This window comes from Protomyctophum bolini (genome assembly GCF_963924005.1).
Source record: "Protomyctophum bolini genome assembly, contig: SCAFFOLD_77, whole genome shotgun sequence".
Classification (NCBI taxonomy): Eukaryota; Metazoa; Chordata; class Actinopteri; order Myctophiformes; family Myctophidae; genus Protomyctophum; species Protomyctophum bolini.
Genome location: NW_027666171.1, coordinates 3,517 through 25,183, shown reverse-complemented (window position 1 = coordinate 25,183; position 21,667 = coordinate 3,517). Strand labels below are relative to the sequence as shown.

The following is a 21,667-nucleotide window of genomic DNA, read 5'->3' as shown; positions in this document are numbered from 1 at the left end:
ATATGGAGCCTAAATAAATGTACTCGAATGGCCAGTTCACACTAACCTTTTAACAGGTAGTTGTAAAATAAACTTTATTCTCAATGTGTTTTTATATTTATTGGTTTAAATAAAATATATGCTAAGAATTCACCTAATTGTTTACTTTAAATGAAGGTAGTTATTTAACTACCATTATTGAATGGATGTGAATTAAACTAGTCGTTATTTAATTTATAACTATTAATAATGAATGGATGTGAATTAAACTAGTCGTTATTTAATTTATAACTATTAATAATGAATGGATGTGAATTAAACTATAGTTGTTTATTTCAATGATAACTACTAATGGATGTGAATTAAACTAGTTGTTATTTCATTTATATAAACTTGGTGACCTGATGTGTTTTATTATTTATATAAACTTGATTGATGTGTTTTATGTATATAAATTTGATTACATGATGGCGACGCCCCCCTGTCAATCACCACACGCCCCCAAGGCTCGCATCAGCGTGTCACCGTCTACCCAGAAACAGGAGTATTTCAACCTGAGAGATTTCGCCTGTACTTACCTGTAGAACTGTACCTGTACTAGCAATTTCGCAGCCCTAAACAGTTTATTAATTCAACACAGCTTATTAATTCAACACCGTACTATTAATCTTTCGCCTGTAGTATTAATTTCGCTACTTAAACAGCTTATTAATTATACACTATCGCCTGCTCTAATGGATCAAATTGGACCTAAAGTATAAATATCGTCACACACGCACACACAAATATATACTAATATTCAAACTTTAAGTATTTGTGATTTTTCTGGTCTTTCAATATTACATTTTGTTTGCTAATTTCTCAAAGCATATCAAGTATACTGTACCAGTACCAGTAAGCCAGCAGCATTGGTGGTGAAAACAAATAAGTGTATTTTTCTATTTTCCTTGATTCAATTTGATTCTTATTTTTATCTGGTGTATAGGCAACATTGTTTTGCAATATCAAAATGAAAGAATAACTTTATGCCTACTACAAATTCAATAAATTATGATGAAATGTAAAAGAAAAGGAAAACCTCTTATCCCTATTCATATTTCTTTGTCGTAGCAACTGGGAGCCACGGGAGGAGGGCATGTGTCACTTAAGCTTTTAAACACTTTATTTTAACCTTAAGCTGAAAAAACGTAAGAGAGGCGCTGGAGCCACAAAGGAACATGAGAAAGAAATAAAGGGAAGCTCCTCACACTCAGATCTGCGCACAATCAATGTATTTATTTGTCTACTGACCTTCTTCAGGCAACCTTAAGCTGTTGAAAATAGCACTATGTAGATCTATTTAAAACGTACACCTTATGACAGTGATTCTCAAAGTGGGTTAAGCAGCAATTTTTTACAAAATATTTTCCTATTAAAACATTAGAGACCACCCCACGTCCGAAACCGTAGAGAAATGAGTTACCATGGGGGGGTCCCTCTACTAATGGGTTAGGGTTAGGGTAGAGGAGAGCAGATATAGGTGAGGGGAGGGAGAAAGAGAGGAGAGCAGATAGGTGAGGGGAGGGTGAGAGAGAGGAGAGCAGATAGGTGAGGGGAGGGAGAAAGAGAGGAGAGCAGATAGGTGAGGGGAGGGTGAAAGAGAGGAGAGCAGATAGGTGAGGGGAGGGAGAAAGAGAGGAGAGCAGGTAGGAGAGGGGAGGGAGAAAGAGAGGAGAGCAGATAGGTGAGGGGAGGGTGAAAGAGAGGAGAGCAGATAGGTGAGGGGAGGGAGAAAGAGAGGAGAGCAAATAGGAGAGGGGAGGGAGAAAGAGAGGAGAGCAGATAGGTGAGGGGAGGGTGAAAGAGAGGAGAGCAGATAGGTGAGGGGAGGGAGAAAGAGAGGAGAGCAAATAGGAGAGGGGAGGGAGAAAGAGAGGAGAGCAGATAGGTGAGGGGAGGGTGAAAGAGAGGAGAGCAGATAGGTGAGGGGAGGGAGAAAGAGAGGAGAGCAGGTAGGAGAGGGGAGGGAGAAAGAGAGGAGAGCAGATAGGTGAGGGGAGGGAGAAAGAGAGGAGAGCAGATAGGTGAGGGGAGGGAGAAAGAGAGGAGAGCAGGTAGGAGAGGGGAGGGAGAAAGAGAGGAGAGCAGATAGGTGAGGGGAGGGAGAAAGAGAGGAGAGCAGATAGGAGAGGGGAGGGAGGAAGGAAGGAAGCAAGGAAAAAGGAAGGAAGGAAGCAAGGTGAAAGGAAGGAATGGAACCAAATGGACCTTATGGGTCTGTAACTCTGAGAGCGTACGAATGGAACCAAATGGTCCATTTGTACACAGAGTTAAATTAACATTGATTTTACAAAATCAAAGATCATTAAATCGGGGGTCCCAGAGATAGAAATGTCATTAAACGGGGGTCCGTAGACTAATGTATGTCAAACTGGGCGTCCTTGAAATTAAACGGGTTGAGAACCACTGCAGGAGCCGAAGAAATCTTCTTATGGGGGTCCCTGGCATGTCTTTTCAAATGGGGGTCCGCGGGGCTAATTAGTGTCAATTTGGGGGTCCTTGAAATGAAAGAGATTGTGAACCACACTGACCTGCCGTCCTTCTCATCAGCTCCAGCCTGCACGCATTCATCAGTAGGCAACCAGTGCCATCTAGTGGTCAAAACTCTCATTCGTTTATGCACAAGCAATCCAAATTCAAAAGCCCAGCCACACTTCATGGCGTAAATAGCTTAATGCACTCCCTTTACAAATGAATTATATTTATATATTTAATACACTCCCTTTGCAAATATAATTAATTTATTTAATACACTCCCTTTACAAATGAATTATATTTATATATTTAATACACTCCCTTTACAAATCTAATTATATTTATATATTTAATACACTCCCTTTACAAATATAATTATATTTATATATTTAATACACTCCCTTTACAAATCTAATTATATTTATATATTTAATACACTCCCTTTACAAATATAATTATATTTATATATTTAATACACTCCCTTTACAAATATAATTATATTTATATATTCAATACACTCTCTTTACAAATCTAATTATAAGTACAAGCCATGTGTGTGTGCGCCATCTGTGAAAATGCAAGCATTCACGACAAAAACAAAAGCACAACTCTATTCATATGACAGGAATGTGTGATTCATTTTGATAGTTTTAAGGCAGTGAGTGGTGAAGTTTCATACAGTCATTTTTTTTACAAACATGGTTCTTCCTATGAAATCAACCCCTAGAAGCCCCGCGACCACGTAAATGCGCTTGGCGTCGTTGACTTCTCTGCTCGTATAGGAAAAAAAACTAAAAAAAACGCAGTTCTCATTGAAAATGAAGTATAGGCGCCTTAAATCACTGCTCGTTTGACAACACCTTTAGACGCATTAAGGGCCCTATGTATGATTATGGAACATCTTTCATTATACACATATTATTATTATTACAATATTAGACCTAAACACGGTCAGGGTAGATTTCTCATCAATACAATACGATACATATCGCACAACGTAAGCAAAAAGTACAATCCTGGGTCGAGACCAATTCTATGCAGAATTACAACTCAATACGAAACATTTTATGTTCAACCTTTTCTTTGAAATTTAAACACTGGCAACTAATACAAAAATAAAACATCAGTACATTCACAGTCAAATACTTGAACTCTGAAGAGTGTAGTAATGGAACCAAATTAACCCTGATGGGTCCAATTTTGGTTAAATTAACACCAACAAAGAGTGGACAGATGTTCACTCACACTTTTCACTTTCTTTTTTTACACACTTTGGACTTGACCCATTCTGGGCGGGAACCCCTTTTGGTGTTTTAAGCATCATGTTACACTTTAGCTATTGAACAATAGCAGATCTACAAGCTCGTAGGCACTCGGTGCCGCGCTATGAGCTTGTAGATCTGCTATTTTTGGAGGAAAAATTAATCGAGAAAATGTGGTGCAAATCTTTGAATATACTGTATATCCTTTCAGAGCGAATGTTTTTAACTCATATCTTTGCTTCTGGGGGGGGGGGGGGTCCCTGGATGTTCAGATGGGGGTTGGTGGCCTATAGATTCTAACTGAACATCTATAGAAATCATTACTATCATTGCAATGTAAAGCTTTACACTTTTTGGTTTACAATAAATACTTTTGTTTCGTCCAAAAATCCATCTCTTAAATCTGCGGTTCCCAAAGTGGGTCCTTGGGGAGTTCCAGGGGGTCCCCAGCTAAATGATAGTTATAGGAACCAAATGGACCCTTATGGGTCTGTAACTCTGAGAGTGTACAAATGGAACCAAACGGACCCTTATGGGTCTGTAACTCTGAGAGTGTACAAATGGAACCAAACGGACCTGTTATGGTCCATTTGTACACTCTCTAATTGTGCAAAGCAACTCGACACATCATCAAATTTGTACAAATTTGTTAAATTAACATTGATTTTACAATATAAATTGGGGGTCCCAGAGAGAGAAATCCCATTAAACGGGGGTCCGTAGACTAATGCATGTCAAACTGGGGGTCCGTAGACTAATGCATGTCAAACTGGGGGTCCGTAGACTAACGCATGTCAAACTGGGGGTCCGTAGACTAACGCATGTCAAACTGGGGGTCCGTAGACTAATGCATGTCAAACTGGGGGTCCGTAGACTAACGCATGTCAAACTGGGGGTCCGTAGACTAATGCATGTCAAACTGGGGGTCCGTAGACTAATGCATGTCAAACTGGGGGTCCGTAGACTAATGCATGTCAAACTGGGGGTCCGTAGACTAATGCATGTCAAACTGGGGGTCCGTAGACTAATGCATGTCAAACTGGGGGTCCGTAGACTAACGCATGTCAAACTGGGGGTCCGTAGACTAACGCATGTCAAACTGGGGGTCCGTAGACTAATGCATGTCAAACTGGGGGTCCGTAGACTAATGCATGTCAAACTGGGGGTCCTTGACATTAAACGGGTTGCGAATAAAATCTCTTATGGGGGTCCCTGGCATATCTTTTAAATAATCTTCTCTTATGGGGGTCCCTGGCATATCTTTTCAAATGGGGGTCCGCGGGAAAGAAATGTGTCAATTTGAGGACATGAATAAGTTTGGGAACCACTGTTTTATACATATATTATAAGTACAGATTGTGCTTAAAGCAGTGCCATTGTAGCGCTGAACATAGAAAGGTGAAATAGTTTGACTCAACACAGTGATTGGCATAATATGCATTATGTATATAATAATATATGGTGTACATTATATAATTATAATATAATATGTGACCAGATTTGACTGAGAGCCTGCTGCCATCGCGCAAACTCCAGCTTTTCACCAATGGAGAAAAGCTTTTTTCTTTTAGAGTTAATAGCACAGGCAGACTCTTCACTTACTAGACATATACTATGTCTGAAATAAGTAAATAGTAAGTAAGTAAATATGAAATAAATGCCTAAACATGTATCTATAGGTGTAATGTTAGAGACCACAGAAGACATGTAAATATGAAATAAATGCTTAAACATGTAGCTATAGGTGTAATGTTAGAGACCACAGAAGTGAACCTTTTCAAGCCTGTTTTCTCAACTCGCTGTTTCTCTGCCAGACATTACTCTATACGCCATATCTCCAAAACTGGTGGGTCAAACTGAACAACCAATATGTCCATTTGAAGCTGGGAGTCCCTGCTTTCACATGACATGACAAAACGAAAAAAAAAAAAAAAAAATCCAAAGCCAGTCCCTCAGTCAAATGTAATCACGTCTTAGGAATCACATGTGACATGTTTCCATTTCCTTATTATAAACCACCTGTTTATACAACATAGGGCTGGCTGGGCAATTAAAGAACCAAAATGATACAGATATTTAGAAGCAATAACCAACTTAATCTAGTAGGTTAATCAAATAACCGAGAAGCTGTTTTTTTCCTTTTCTCTTGAGTCGTTGTATACAAGGGTGGCTATTTTCGATTTTCGATTCAATCGACGACTTTGTTCAGCTGTGTTGCAACCATAATATTTACAGTATGGAGCGTCGCAGCCCCCCCCCCCCCCCCCCGGGGAAAATATATCCCTGTTCATTTTTCCTCAGTCTTTCCAGAAAGTATTTATTTAAAGACGTTTATGCCGCGGACAAAGACAACTCTTGTCGTGACAAATCATGACAACAAACACAATTTTGTCGGGGCTGAACAAATAATTAGAAAGAAGTTGAAAACGGCAGGTTACAACACTTTTTCAAGAGTTGGCTTCATACGACGCTTATAAAAGGTCTTTAATTAAATACGTTTTGAAATGTCTATGAGGGAAAAATGCATTGGGAACTATTTCCTGGGCCCGACGTCGTCATGGAAGTTGGGGCGGGACTGCGTCGCTCTATAGGCCGTGTAAAACAAAGAGTATAAAATAATTCCTTCGTCTAATGTTTGAAATAAATTGTGATATATATTGATTTGACGTCGTATCGCTTTTTCCCTTTTCATGAATCACCCGTGAAATGTTCCTACGGCTCAGAGGGAGGGTTTTAACTCACACAGGTCCCACGGAGGTCAGAGGGAGGGTTTTCTGGGGGCTTTGGCACATTGTATTAAGCTTCTCTGAGTGCGTCGGGGGTTCCTCTTCCTGCCACTAGAGGGGGTTAGAGGACGCAGCACCTCTTCGGCTTCTTGCCACTGGAGCCGTTCTTCTCTTTGCTCTCCAACAGTTTCTTTTTACGAACGTCACGCATGAGATCAAAGAACACCTGGGAGAGAGAGACATAGAGACATAGAGAGAGATAGACAGAGAGAAAGGAGGGAGAGAGATAATTTGATGCCACATCTCTTTTCAACTTGCCACAGCTGATGCTTGTACTGTGAAGGCAAAGGTTTCTGAACTAGGGATGGCCACCGACAACCGTTAGCCGTTAGCCGTTTATTAATTTGTTTACCGACAACACTAACGGCTAATGGTTCACCGATAAAAAAATATATTTTTTATTTTGAAGCGCCGAGAGCGGGCACCGCGGCCAAAACACCAAGCACACACACACACACACACACACACACACACACACACACACACACCCTCTTTCCACCTTTACTGTCAGTGCAACCACGCATGTGCCGTGACTTACTTCCCCAAAACAAAAACACCAACGCAACTGCATGAAGTACTAGTGGACTGTGGAAGCAGGAGGGAAAAAGAAAAAAAGACGAAAACACACACAGCATTGCGCGCCCGCAGATCTGCCCTTCATGCAACGAACGTTGGTTCCTTAAACTGCAGATCTGTCGTTTTATGGATCATAGAACGAACCTACCGGTATGCTGTTAGCTTGTTGCTAACGGGACCCCCCCCCCTCTCTGACGTTCTCTCTCTCTCGCTCGCGCGCGTTAGAGAGACGTCTTTCTCTCTCTCTCTCTCTCTCTCTCTCTAATCCTTCCTGAACGGTCCGCGATACATATGTGCGGATAGAAGACTGTAGCCTACGCACTAGTGCACTGATTGACAGCAGGCCGCGTGTAAACGGTGTATTTGTCTATTTTTAATGCGCAAAACAGCGCTTTTTTTCCCTTAACGGCTAACGGTTAATTAGCCGGCAAGTCCTGGCGGTAACCGGTTAATACAATCTTTCCATTTGGCCATCCCTATTCTGAACGTCTCATCCTCCATTTGTACGCGTGCTGAAAATAGCCGATCTACTAGCTCACAGCGTGTTGCGGAGACGTGAGCTTGCTAGGGTAGAATTAGCATTAGGGGGGGCACGGTGGCACAGTTGGTAGTGCTGTTGCCTCACAGCTAGAAGGTCCTGGGTTCGATTCCCGCTGGGGACGCTGTGGGCACTGGAGGCGTGTTCCCTCCTCCGCGTCATCAGTGCCCATACCCGAGGCGGGGGTTGGCGATAGGGCCTTTCTGTGTGGAGTTTGCATGTTCTCCCCTTGTCCCCTATGGTAGATACCCTCACAAAAACATGCCGTAATCCTGGTCTCTAAACTGCCTCCCCCTGGCCAGCCGGGGCGCCTGATGGAGGGGAAAGGAACTGGTCGGAATAACGTGTCCCTTCCACTCACTACGTCCGGCCAGGGGAATTCCCCTCTGTCAGGTGAAAAGAAGCAGCTTGGACTCCTCATGCATAGGAGGCGGCATGAGGTCAGTCCGCTGCCCCCCCAGGTTGGCAGAGGAAGTGTAGCGCCCAGGATTACATTAGATAATTGGCACTGGGTGAAAAGAAAACTGGGTTACAAAATCGTGGGATAAAAATGTTAAGAAAAAAAAAAAGAATTAGCATTAAGGCTATGGACCAGAGCTACTCGCCGCTATGCCCCTGTCCATGCTCCTCCAGGCGCTGCCGTCTCCCACAGGGACCGACCCTCCACTATGTCGGAACTAAAACCTGTCCCCGTAAAAAGTCTGTGCCCGTGAGAGACTGCAACACGAGCGCCCCGACCTTAGAGGTCCCCTATGGTCCCAACCGGCTCCAGCACCCGGAAAACAAACACAAGCTCAGCGGTGTGTGCAAAGCGTGGCGTGTGCAAAGCGTGGCGTGTGCAAAGCGTGTGCAAAGCGTGGCGTGTGCAAAGCGTGGCGTGTGCAAAGCGTGTGCAAAGCGTGGCGTGTGCATCCCCTTTTTACAGTAGTTTTGCTCCATATCTGAAACGGAGAAGCCGAACCATTTCCAGACGACAGACATTGTCTTGCCTATTTTAACCGACTAAATCCTCCTTCCTGTCGCTCCCCTAGCAGACATGCCAACGCCGCTTTCAGGTTCTCTCTCTGCGCCGCAGTGGGAGGAGCCTGCAGGTTTCAGGTTCTCTCTCTGCGCCGCAGTGGGAGGAGCCTGCAGGTTTCAGGTTCTCTCTCTGCGCCGCAGTGGGAGGAGCCTGCAGCCTGCAGGCGAGTGCGAGAGAGATTTACCGTAAATGCCCTAGTTTAAAAGGGAAAAACGATTTTCTTTTTTTTGACATCGTCCAAATCCAAAAATCGCGATTTCGATTAAAATTCGATTAATCGTGCAGCCCTAGCGGGAACCCCTTTTGGTGTTTTAACTAATCATTATGTTATACTTTAGCTATTGAAAAATAGCAGATCTGCAAGCTTGTAGGTTTTTTGAAAAATCGTGAAAATGCGGCACAAATCTTTGTATATATTTATTCTTTCAGAAGACTTTTTTTTTTTTTTTTACGTCAGGCCTAAATGGGTTAAAGGTCGCTGTACCTTAGGGTTAGGGTTTAGGATTACCTTGTCCACGTTGGGTTAGGGTTTAGGGTTACTGTGGCGCTGAGTATGACGCTCAGCGTTATTATTGGGATTATTAATGTCTTCATGAATATGCTGTTCACCGAACTGCCCAAATCCTGGCAGTTGCAGGAGAAAGATAACAGTGTGATTTATGACCCCAAGCGGGGGTAGAATTGACTGTACCGACAGGCAGAGAGCCTTGCAGTCTAGGTGTGAAATGGGACACCACTATCTCTGTCCCTAGGGAAGAGAGTCAGTAGTAGCATCAACTGTTACTAAAACTACTAACAAGTTATAGTGATCCATAGAATGTAATTATTGTAACACAGTAATGTCATGGGTTAAACTGATCTATAATCTTGAAGTATAGTCATACAAAAGACTAGGAGGTTAAAATGTCCTTTCCCAAGGGGCTCCAAACCTCACAGCAGGGGTCCTGATAAGGGCACATTCACATAGCCACACAGCCAGCATGGTAAGCTTTAAGCTGACCAATGGCTGACGGGGTGGCACAAACAGCCAATCACAGGAAAGGCTGATGTTCCAAGGCTGCACAGAGGGCTTTAAAGTACCTATGCTGTGTCCCCTGGAATCAGATTCTAAGCAACTAGGCCAAAAGCTATATCAGTTCTGGGACCGTCCAACAAGACGCTATCCGGCAGCAAAACCCTTTTGTTAACCAAGAAGAATCCAACCTCGTGTACATTGTGCACGATGAACAACCAGCTGTGTATCACACTGCACAGCGATAAATCAACCTCACATTGACCAATGGTAAATATGCATTCATGCTAAGTATCAACTATCAATAAATGCTATCGATGTGTTGTGTTGTAAACCTGTAAACTGACAAATGTATTATGTATATTCTGTCTCATCATTCAGGTTTTTTAACTAATTTCAAGGGCCTGAACAAGGGCTAGAAACACTAACCTGATTTAAAGAGCTAAGCTCATCGTGTTTAAATGTATGTTTATGAAATCATAATAAAAGTATATAAAGACACATGAGTAATGTTATTTAGATCGCGAATGGCCTGAGATTCGAGTAAATACATGACCCTGTGTGAAGTTGTTGCTCCTTTCGGAGGGGTTAGGAAGCACGATAAGTAATCAATTAACAAAGATATCGTAGCAAGCTATAAATCTGAACAGTTACCTTGTCCACGTTGGCGCGCGTCTTGGCCGACGTCTCCACGTACTGGACGCCCCATTCGGCGGCTCGGCTCGTCACCTCGTCGGCCGACACCTGGCGCCGATCCTCCAGGTCCGACTTGTTCCCCACGAGCAGGAGAGGAATTCCCTCCTCCTCCTTCACACGCAGGATCTGCTCCCTGAGACGCGCACGCACGCACACACACACACACACACACACACACACACACACACACACAGTCAGGAGGAATTATACCACAGGTCGTTTCGAGGAAGCAATCTGATTGGTTGAAACAGCATTCTAGCCGTGGTTCAAACCAGCACCTAATCCACACCTAATCAAAACAAAGAATTCAGCTGCTCTGTTCTCCCAGAGAGCAGCAGACTGGGTGGCTAGGCTAGCTAGTTTCTGTTCTCCCAGAGAGCAGCAGACTGGGTGGCTAGGCTAGCTAGTTTCTGTTCTCCCAGAGCGCAGCAGACTGGGTGGCTAGGCTAGCTAGTTTCTGTTCTCCCAGAGAGCAGCAGACTGGGTGGCTAGGCTAGCTAGTTTCTGTTCTCCCAGAGAGCAGCAGACTGGGTGGCTAGGCTAGCTAGTTTCTGTTCTCCCAGAGAGCAGCAGACTGCGTGGCTAGGCTAGCTAGTTTCTGTTCTCCCAGAGCGCAGCAGACTGCGTGGCTAGGCTAGCTAGTTTCTTGGGACATCTGTGGTCGTATAGTGGCTACTAGGCATGTGAATCTCAGCACTGAGGCCGATTCGATGTGCATCTCGATGCACTGCCAGCGATACGATACTTTAGCGATACATGGAATCTCCCGGCGATGCGATTCACCCCTCTTCCTGATACGATGCGATTTGATGGCGATTCAATTCTGGACATTGCTATTGAAAAATAGCAGATCTACAAGCTCATAGCGCGCCTATGAGCTTGTAGATCTGCTATTTTTGAAAAATCGAAGAACGACTGACATAGAAACATAGCTTTTTCAGAAAACTGTCAGGATGTAGAAGACATTTTTTTAATCTGATCTCAGGTCAGAATGGGTTAATCTCTATTCATATTATATTACTCTAAGGGAGACAGACACAAGCATGCCCGCTAACAGGCTGTGATGTTTGGGTCACAAAGACCTTCATCAGTTACGCCTATGAAGAACAAACTCATTGTACCCATTTAGTACAATGAGACGTCGAAACGTTCAGAAAGAATATATATTCAAACCTTTGTGCCGCATTTTTACGATCTTTCAAAAATAGCAGACCGACAAGCTCGTAGCGCGCCACGAGCTTGTAGATCTGCTATTCTTCAATAGCTAAAGCATAAGGTAATGCTGGGCCGTGGCTCAGCGGTCCAGGCACCTTGGCTGGTAATCCAGTCTGGCAGCGTGCCGCGGGTTCGACTCCCGATCCCGACGGCCTTTACTGCATGTCACCACCACCCCCCGCCCCCCATCTCCTGTCAGCCTACTGTCTGTCCTACTGTCTGTCCTACTGTCTGTCCCTCCATGAAAAAACATTAAAAGAAAAAAACTTAATAAAAGAATAAGAAAAGTTCTCCTCCTCACCTGAACTCCAGGGTGGCGCTGAAGCTCTCCTGCTCCGTGATGGAGAACACCAGCAGGAAGCCCTCCCCGCTGCGGAAGTAGTTGTCCCGGATGGCGGCGTAGTCCTCCTGGCCCGCCGTGTCCAGGATGTCGATCTGGACCTCCTCCCCGTCCAGAACCACCTTCTTCCTGTAGCTGTCCGCCTTGGTGGGCTCGTAGTCCTCCACGAACTGGAGAGAGAGAGAGAGAGAGACAGAGACAGAGAGAGAGACAGAGAGACAGAGAGACAGACAGACAGACAGACAGACAGACAGACAGACAGACAGACAGACAGACAGACAGACAGACAGACAGACAGAGGCGTGGACACAGATTAAAATAGGGTGCATTTTGCATCACAAAACACAGTTTCTAAAACGGGTAGTCCCAATACTTGATTCGGATTGGCTGGTTACCGTCACGTGACCGGTGTAAATCCCACCGATAACCCACTCCTTCAATCACTTTGTATCATCCTGCAGCCTTGTAGCTGAACTGGGGAAGGGGAGCGCTTGATTGCTTTACAAACCCATGCCGTGCGGGCGTCTATAAGCACCGCCCGGCTCATATGACTGTGACTGTGTGGCTCCAGGCAGCCCCGTAAAGACATCAAGCGCTATTCTCCCGTCACATAGCCTACTTGCCGAGCACAACAAGGAAGTGATGTGGCTCGCTCTGGTGGCGCAAAGCGTAGCTACTTTTGTGAATTCAATAGTTTTATTAGGTTAATATTGCTATACGTTTGTAACCGTTTTAGAAAAGCAATAAGCCACTCGAGGCCTTACAGACCTCTCATGGCTTATTGCTTAATTATAGTTAAGGGACGCGATAAAACAACAACCTCTGCTTCCACGGGATGCACTACTGTACTGTTTTTAATTCTAGTTTATTTTGCCAGCTTTAGTTATAATCATCATTTCTTCTTCTGTTTTCTACATGAATATAACCACATTATAACTATATAAAATGAAATGGGAGTTAAATGCTGCAATTTGTAAAAATGGCAAAAATATGACTCCTAACGTGGTTGAAGTGGGACTCATAAAATGTCCCTGGGACTCATTTATAAAAGACCATCCCTGCATCCTGGGACTCATCTCTAAAAGACCATCCCTGCATCCTGGGACTCATTTCTAAAAGACCATCCCTGCATCCTGGGACTCATCTCTAAAAGACCATCCCTGCATCCTGGGACTCATCTCTAAAAGACCATCCCTGCATCCTGGGACTCATCTCTAAAAGACCATCCCTGCATCCTGGGACTCATCTCTAAAAGACCATCCCTGCATCCTGGGACTCATTTCTAAAAGACCATCCCTGCATCCTGGGACTCATCTCTAAAAGACCATCCCTGCATCCTGGGACTCATCTCTAAAAGACCATCCCTGCATCCTGGGACTCATCTCTAAAAGACCATCCCTGCATCCTGGGACTCATCTCTAAAAGACCATCCCTGCATCCTGGGACTCATTTCTAAAAGACCATTGAGGAGGATTTTCCATTGTACCACTGTACTCGAATACACTGAATTCGTCTAGACACCCGGAGCCTTGAAGCTCAGCCATGCTGTGATAACAACAGCATGGCTCTCTTGAATTTACACACTCGGCTGTTGCCTTCACCTGATTTCCCCACCCCCCCCCCCCCTCTTCCTGTGTGTCTAGCCCTGTCTAGCCCTATTCATCCCCCCCCCCCCCCCCTTCCCCCTCAACTTCCTCCCTTTGTCTGTAAGCAAGATTCTCACACCTGTGTGGGTGGGATCTAACTCTACTTAAAGTACTATTCTGAATCTGTCTCAGTATGTTGTTGGAACCTGCCTGAGCTGTTGGGAAAAGCCAGGACCTGTGATCTCTTCAAATAAACAACATCATATACAAGCAGTCCTTTGCTCATCGCTTGTATTCCTCACGTGTTTGTTCAGTGCGAAATTCAGCCATATCACCATCCCTGCATCCTGGGACTCATCTCTAAAAGACCATCCCTGCATCCTGGGACTCATCTCTAAAAGACCATCCCTGCATCCTGGGATGGTGCAGACTTCCCCACACCTCACCTCACCATGATCACCTCACCTCACCATGATCACCTCACCTCACCTCACCATGATGGAACTCACCTCATCGTACATGAACTGCAGGGTGAGTGCAGACTTCCCCACACCTCCGCTGCCCACCATGATCACCTTGTGGAGAACCAGAGAGCTCTGGTTCTTGTTCTTCCCGGAGGCCATGTTGTTTCTGCTGCTCTGAGAAAATACCTTTAAAAAGTAACACATCAACAGAACGGGTGCAGGCTTTAGTTCCGACATACTATTGATCCGAAACCTCAATCCTAACCTAACCCTAACCGCAAGCACGGGAGCAGCGCATGTCGGACCATCGCTTTTTCGCATCGCATCGCATGTCCCCCCCGCTTCGGATCTTCGGTGTGTCGGAAAAGCGTGCGCACCCCAACAGAACAGTAAGTTCTGACACAGTTTCACAGTTCCCATGAATTAACAGAAAAATAACAAGAATCTGCACAAGGTGTGTTTGATTTTAGCCTACCTTACAATAAGGGCTTTAAGCAACTAGTGGACTATTCAACTAGTGGACTATTCAACTAGTGGACTATTCAACTAGTGGACTATTCAACTAGTAGACTATTCAACTAGTAGACTATTCAACTAGTGGACTATTCAGTAGACTATTCAACTAGTAGACTATTCAACTAGTGGACTATTCAACTAGTGGACTATTCAACTAGTGGACTATTCAACTAGTGGACTATTCAACTAGTAGACTATTCAACTAGTGGACTATTCAACTAGTGGACTATTCAACTAGTGGACTATTCAACTAGTCGACTATTCAACTAGTCGACTAATCAACTAGTCGACTATTAAACTAGTGGACTATTCAACTAGTGGACTATTAAACTAGTGGACTATTACACTACTGGACTATTCAACTAGTGGACTATTAAACTAGTGGACTATTCAACTAGTCGACTATTCAACTAGTGGACTATTAAACTAGTGGACTATTCAACTAGTCGACTAGTAAATCCACTACCTTGTTGGTACTAGTTGACTAGTTGATAAGAAAAAAAATACAAATATATTTTTTGTAGGCCTCAAGATCAGGTAGATTTACACAGTTTTTAAATGTACAAATATATATATTTTGACATAATAGGTAGTTAAACAACTAGTCAACTAGCAAACTAAACAACTTGTCAATTAGTAAAAATTACTAGAAGTGAATGCCCTACCTTACAGCCCCCCCCCCCAACCCCCCCCCCCCCTCTCTGCTCTGTGAAAGACAAAGCAAAGAGAAAAGTAGACTGACTCTCATACATGATCCTCCAAAAATATATAATAAAAATACAAATACAAAAAGGAAAAAACTGCCTTGTTGACTTTTTTATTTTTTTTATTGTTGCTAGAACAAATCAACAGAACAGTATAGGGTTAGGGTTAAACATTGACAAAACACAAATTGTTCACTTTAGGAAACCATCTGTAGAAAGGAGTCCATTTACATGTATGTGTGGGAGGACTGTATTAACATACACAAAGACATACAAATATCTTGGCCTCACTTTAGATGAGCATATGAACTTCAAGGAAGGCACTCAGGTTCTTTCTGATTCAGCTGGTAGAGCCCTGGGCTCAGTACTGAATAAGGTGAAAGCCTGTAAGGATTTAGGATATTATACATATACACAATTATATCAGTCTTGTGTATGCCCTGTTTCGGATTATGCCTCCGGTGTATGGGGTTTTCCGAACAATGAAAGTTGTAACACAATTCAAAATAGAGCCATACGGTCATTTCTTGGAGTTCATAAGCTCACGCCTATCTTGGCTATTAGCGGCGATATGGGATGGATGCCCGCAAATATCAGACACAAAGGTGAGATGTTGAGACTTTGGAATACTGGTTAATATTTCCGATGACAGACTGACCAAAAATATTTTTAACTGGGACATTTCTAATGGTTACCCCTGGGCAAATGAAGTAAAGTCTTTATTCTTTAAGAATAATTCATCATTTATTTATTTAAATAGACTACGCTGTAATATTCATGAAATACAGAACTGTATGTTCCTTGGGTATAAGGAGAGTTGGGCTGTTGAATTATGGTACAAACCAAAACTAAGAACATATCGTCTTATTAAAAATAAGTATGGCCCTCATCCTTATGTTACACAAAATATATCCAAAAGTCAGAGATCTTTTTGTGCACAGCTGCATTCTGGGACCTTACCATTAGCTTTAGAAACGGGTAGATTCATTGGTACTCCTGAGGAGGACAGAGTCTGTCTAGTGTGTGATTTGAAAGAAATTTAAAATGAAATTAATTTTTTGTTTTACTGCCCATTATATGAAGAATTAAGACATGTATTATTTTGTAAAATGACAACCATCTGTGCTGACTTTTTCTGGTTGGAGGACTATAAAAAACTGGAATTTTGTTTTAGGAAAAGGTATTTTTGCTTTGGCAGACTTTTTATGCAGGGCGTGGGAAATAAGGCAGAATGTTTTGTTTGTGTAAAAGAAAAAAAAGAAAATGGAATAACAACAAAACAAATCTGTTTCTTGTACACAATGCAATATTGAAGCAATGATATGGTGTGTCCTGTAAGTCCATGTGGGCTCTGGGCTATCATATAGTGGACAGGCGGTTCTGAGCAGGAGACAGTTTCCATGAATGAACAGAAAAAGAACAAGAATCTGCACAAGGTGCGTTTGATTTTAGCCTACCTTACAGCCCTCCCTCGGTATCTCCTCTGTGTACTGTCAGCCCCTCTGCCTCGGCCCAGCAGCTATCTCCTCTCCTCTCCTCTCCTCTCCTCTCCTGTCCTCTCCTCTCCTCTCCTCTCCTCGGACGACAAGAGCCTTTGGATTTGGAATCTAGGAAGAGGAAACGCACAAACACATGCCACGGAAATGAGGATTAGTGTGGCTGACATTTTGATGGATGTAATAGTATCCAACTTTAGTGTAATGGCAACTGTAACCTCATCCAGCCACGGATTGTGATACCTAATCAGAACAAATGACAGTGAAGTGTACATTTAAAGCCATTTTAATAATACCATTACTGCATCAAATGTAATCAATAAACAATACTATAAAAACTGGTCAAACATTGGACAGATTGTCAAATACTATTATATAGTATTACTAGTATAATAGCAAGTATTGCGGAAATAGCAGATCTATATTCTACAACCTCAGAACGCCTCGCAAAGTGAGGTGGTCTCTAGTAGATGCTAGTATAGATCTGTGGAGGATTCGAACCCCCAGCCAGGCATCCATTCCACAGTGGCGGGCAAGACCTTCACCGCTGCACCGGGGGCTAGCAGCACTCTCAAATTATATTAATCCACATCCACAAAAAGATCAAATATCACTGTACAGCACAGTGTACACTTATATTAACAACCCAACCTCTGAATTATAGTAAGTATACATTAAAGAATTTATATAAGCAGTTTGAACTTCAAACGGTGTCATTGATTGATTCCCCCCAAATAAGGAACAAAGTGTGTCCCTTATCAGGTCAACACGCACGCACGCACGCACGCACGCACGGCTGATTACCAGCCCACAGTAAACAGTCTGGCGGGGTTGCGTGGCAGATATGGAAAAAGAGTCACTTCTCTCTGACCTTTTACGAGAGCAGATCGGTGCTGAAGGACAAACCACCACCATAGACCAGTCCAGCTCTGAGAGGGCACAACATGTAACCAAATGGACCCGCACGGGTCTGAGAGGTCTCAGAGCTGAGAGTGTTGTTGTTGTTCTTAAATCCTGGCTCCCTCCCTCCCTCCGCGCTGTGTGTCAAATGACCGATTTAAAAATACTACCGTGTTGGGTCGAATAATTAATACTAGGTTAACAGCGTGAAACGGTTTCAGGGACAAAAACACGATTGCGATCTTTGTTACGATCTGCCCTGATCCGTCCCAGACCTGTCGGGTCATCTGGGACAGGAAGAAAGCAGACCTTTCTGTCGTCTACAGATACAACTAAAACGTTTAGTAATGTTTATGCACCACTCACAGAAGACTGCAGGTCTGTCTGCTGAGTTATATACGTTTTCCTCTCTGCAACTGCATCTACACTACAATATATCTATCTATCTATCTATCTATTTATTACTAATTTAGTTTTATGCATCCTAATCAGGGACGGTTCTAGGGGGTTTGTCTGTACCGTTTATCATTTCTGAACGGGTGGACAGCATTTTTTAGAGACATTTAGACAAGCTGTTCTGAACACCGTTTGTCATCAGTGGAGTGCTGTTAACCCATTCTGGGCGGGGACCCCTTTTGGCGTTTCTTTTTTTTTTTGTAACCCATTTTTCACGCCCTGTGTCAATCATCTAATGTGATACTGGGCTCTACACACCCTCCACCAACCTAGTCCCCATATATGGGGGACAAGGGGAGAGCAACGGACTTGAACTCATGCTTCCTTCATGCCTGAGTGTCCAAGTTGCTCCTTTACACCTGACAGGGGGGAGTTTTTTGTGAGGGTACCTACCCTATAGGGGACACGGGGAGAACATGCAAACTCCACACAGAAAGGCCCTTTCGCCAACCCCGCCTTCGGGTATGGGCACTGATGACGCGGAGGAGGAAACACGCCGCCAGCACCCACAGCGTCCCGAGCGGGAATCGAACGCAGGACCTTCTAGCTGTGAGGCGACAGCACTACCAACTGTGCCACCGTGCCCCTTTTGGTGTTTTAAGCATTATGTTATACTATATAAAATAGCAGATCTACAAGCTCATAGCGCGACACCGAGTGCCGCACTACGAGCTTATTGCCTTTGCCTGTGTGGCCGGCAACACCCACACCACCAACAAGGGTGTGTGTTGGCGTGAGTGACACACACACACACACACACACACACACACACACACACACACCCTGCTATCAAGGTTGATAATAAAGACATGCCAGCAATTCCTACAGACAGACAGACAGAAAACTGCAGCTCAGAAGAACAGCCTCCATTTTGAAAACTTAAAACAAAAAAAAACAGAGATGCTGACTATGTACAGACTACAGACTCAATATAAACAGATGCTGACTATGTACAGACTCAATAGAAACAGGCAGACACAGACAGAACTGTGATCACTCTACAGACAGTGGACAGAAGAGACAGGTATATCTGTCTGAACAGGGTCATTAAGTTGCCGTTATGTTTCTGTTTGTTAATTTATTTTCATTGTTACTGTATTGCTTGTTCATTATTGTTGGGATGTTTGTTGTTGTCTCTGTGTACACAATGTTGACTTTAGTTTTGTCGTATGTACGCTTTGGCAATGTAGAACATATTTATCATGCCAATAAAAGCCTTTTTTAAATTGAGAGATAGATAGAGAGAGACTCAGAGACAGAGAGAGAGAGAGAGAGAGAGAGAGAGAGAGAGGTAGCGATAGAGAGAGAGCTCCTAATATGAGCCAAAAAGAGGAACAAGTCAACAGATGTTAAAAGTAGTTTCCTCTCCAACCAGCTGACCAAACTGTACAAACACAACACATGATATTATATACCTGATTGGACGAGAAGCCTAAAAGGCAGAGCGGCCATTGGCAGTGAAAGAATGTCGATCAACAACAACAGAACAGCGTCGACTGAAAGAGGACATTGGTCTTTACTAAAGTGACCTCTGTAGGAAACACGCGTTTATGAAACGTACAGATATTTAAGAGATGATATTAGTGTCATTTTCTCACCAGTTTTCAGGACGCTGGACGCAGTGTGTGGGACGCTGGCTGGACGCAGTGTGTGGGACGCTGGACGCTGGACGCTCTGCATGCAGTGGGTTCAACTTTTACAAAACTCACTCAGGAGCGTCAAGGCGGCGGACAGCGACACCGGCGGCGCTGCCGGTGATGTCCTTCAAAATAAAACTGACGATTAAAAAAATAAAAATGTTTTCTTTCTTTTGTTTTGGACAAAAAGGAACACAAGGAGTAAAAAAACCCCACTAAACTGTCAATATCCACAACACTCTCTCTCTCTATCTGAGAAGAAAATACATGACAAAAATAAAACCTAAAAGTGTACATTAATTAACAACACATATTTTACAGAAGTGTGAGGATCCCATTAGGACAAACATATAATAGAGGACATCAATCGAATAGTAACATTTTGTATTGTATTGTATGCGCGCGCACACGCACACACACGCTAACAGCCCTTCAACAGTGAAAATATGTACTTTACAGTGTACAGTATATACAGTATAATAACATGCAGTAGTATTTTATTTACTATTTTACCTTTATTATTATTTTGTTGTCAGCCAACTTCCGGGTGTCGTGCAGCTAACTTAACACATGTCAAACTTTGGCCCCGCCCCTCTGGAAGATAACACTGGCAGGATGTGATGTCACAGAATTACTCCAGCTTCTATTTTGCAGACAGATTATTCATTTATTGATTTGACCGAGTCGATCGATTACTGACATGGATTAGATTTAAAGTATCCGTTTGCAGTGGTGGAAAAAAAAGGACTCAATAGTTTTACTTAACTTAAGTAAAAGTGTATCAATGCTGCTCACACTGTTTTGATTGATTGATTGAAATATGTATTAACAGTTTGCAGAATTACAGTAACATTTCAAGCACAAACTCAATACAAAGACTGTTAACTGTGAGTGGACGACCCAATTAAGCATTACACTTGTTTACAAGAGGGTCCACCATGTTCAATTCATCAATTCATGCTACAATTAGGTAGAAAATCTACTTGAGTAAAAGTACAAACATGTATTAGTACAAGTACTATACTATTATAATATACTCATATATATTTGCGCTGCGACTGTAGTTGCAGCATATCGACGATAGATGGCAGTGTTGCACCAGGTTAGGCACCGTGAAGCATCAAACGGAGTGAAGGTCACCAACACAACAGAATCACAGCTGTTCTGTTTAACCTAATACACCTAATGCTATATAAGTTACATATAATATCCATCCATCCGTCCATCCATCCATCCTGCAAGCTGACTCTTTAATGTTTAAAGTGTTTTCTAGTATTAATAATATAATCAACGCACTGACTAGATCATCGTATCATTGGGCTTACAGGATTGACTAGAACTGATTCCATACAGGCTACCATAACCATTCCACCAGAATTCAAATGATTACCCGTGAAAGTTATTACACCCCCCCCCCCCCGCCCCGCCCCGCCCGGTGTAGATTAACGTCTTTAAAATACATTTCAGAGTCCTAAACGGAAGTGTATAGCCTGAACGTTTCCACAGTGTTCTCACGGTGAGTCCTTTTCCACACGGATCCATACAGGTCTGATAACCCTCTGCAGACTAGTTCTGACTGACACACACACACACACACACACACACACTGCACACACACACTGCACACACACACACACACACACACACACACACACACACACACACACGCACACACACACACACACACACACACACACACACACACACACACACACAGACACAGACACAGACACACACACACTGCACACTGCACACACACACACACACACTGCACACACACACACACACACACACACGCACACGCACACGCACACGCACACGCACACGCACACGCACACGCACACACACACACACACACACACACACTTTAACACTAAAAGGGTTCCGTCCGTGTGCCTGGAATGGATTTAGGTTCTATTAGGTTCTATTATTTTTTATTTTTAACCATTTAGGAAGAGAGAGAGAGAGA

At 43.3% G+C, this 21,667-nt stretch overlaps 1 protein-coding gene across 1 annotated transcript; it reads right to left on the bottom strand.

Annotated features, from left to right (window-relative positions):
* Nucleotides 1-6,020: 6,020 nt before the first annotated feature.
* Nucleotides 6,021-19,773, bottom strand: LOC308312052 (ras-related protein O-RAL-like). Its single transcript, XM_080794462.1, has 6 exons — nucleotides 19,660-19,773; nucleotides 16,667-16,816; nucleotides 14,035-14,175; nucleotides 11,901-12,109; nucleotides 10,343-10,517; nucleotides 6,021-6,707 (listed from the first exon to the last, which is right to left on the bottom strand). The coding sequence occupies exons 3-6, from the start codon at nucleotides 14,146-14,148 to the stop codon at nucleotides 6,603-6,605; spliced, it is 603 nt and encodes a 200-aa protein (XP_080650588.1). The 5' UTR covers nucleotides 14,149-14,175; nucleotides 16,667-16,816; nucleotides 19,660-19,773; the 3' UTR covers nucleotides 6,021-6,602.
* Nucleotides 19,774-21,667: the final 1,894 nt, after the last annotated feature.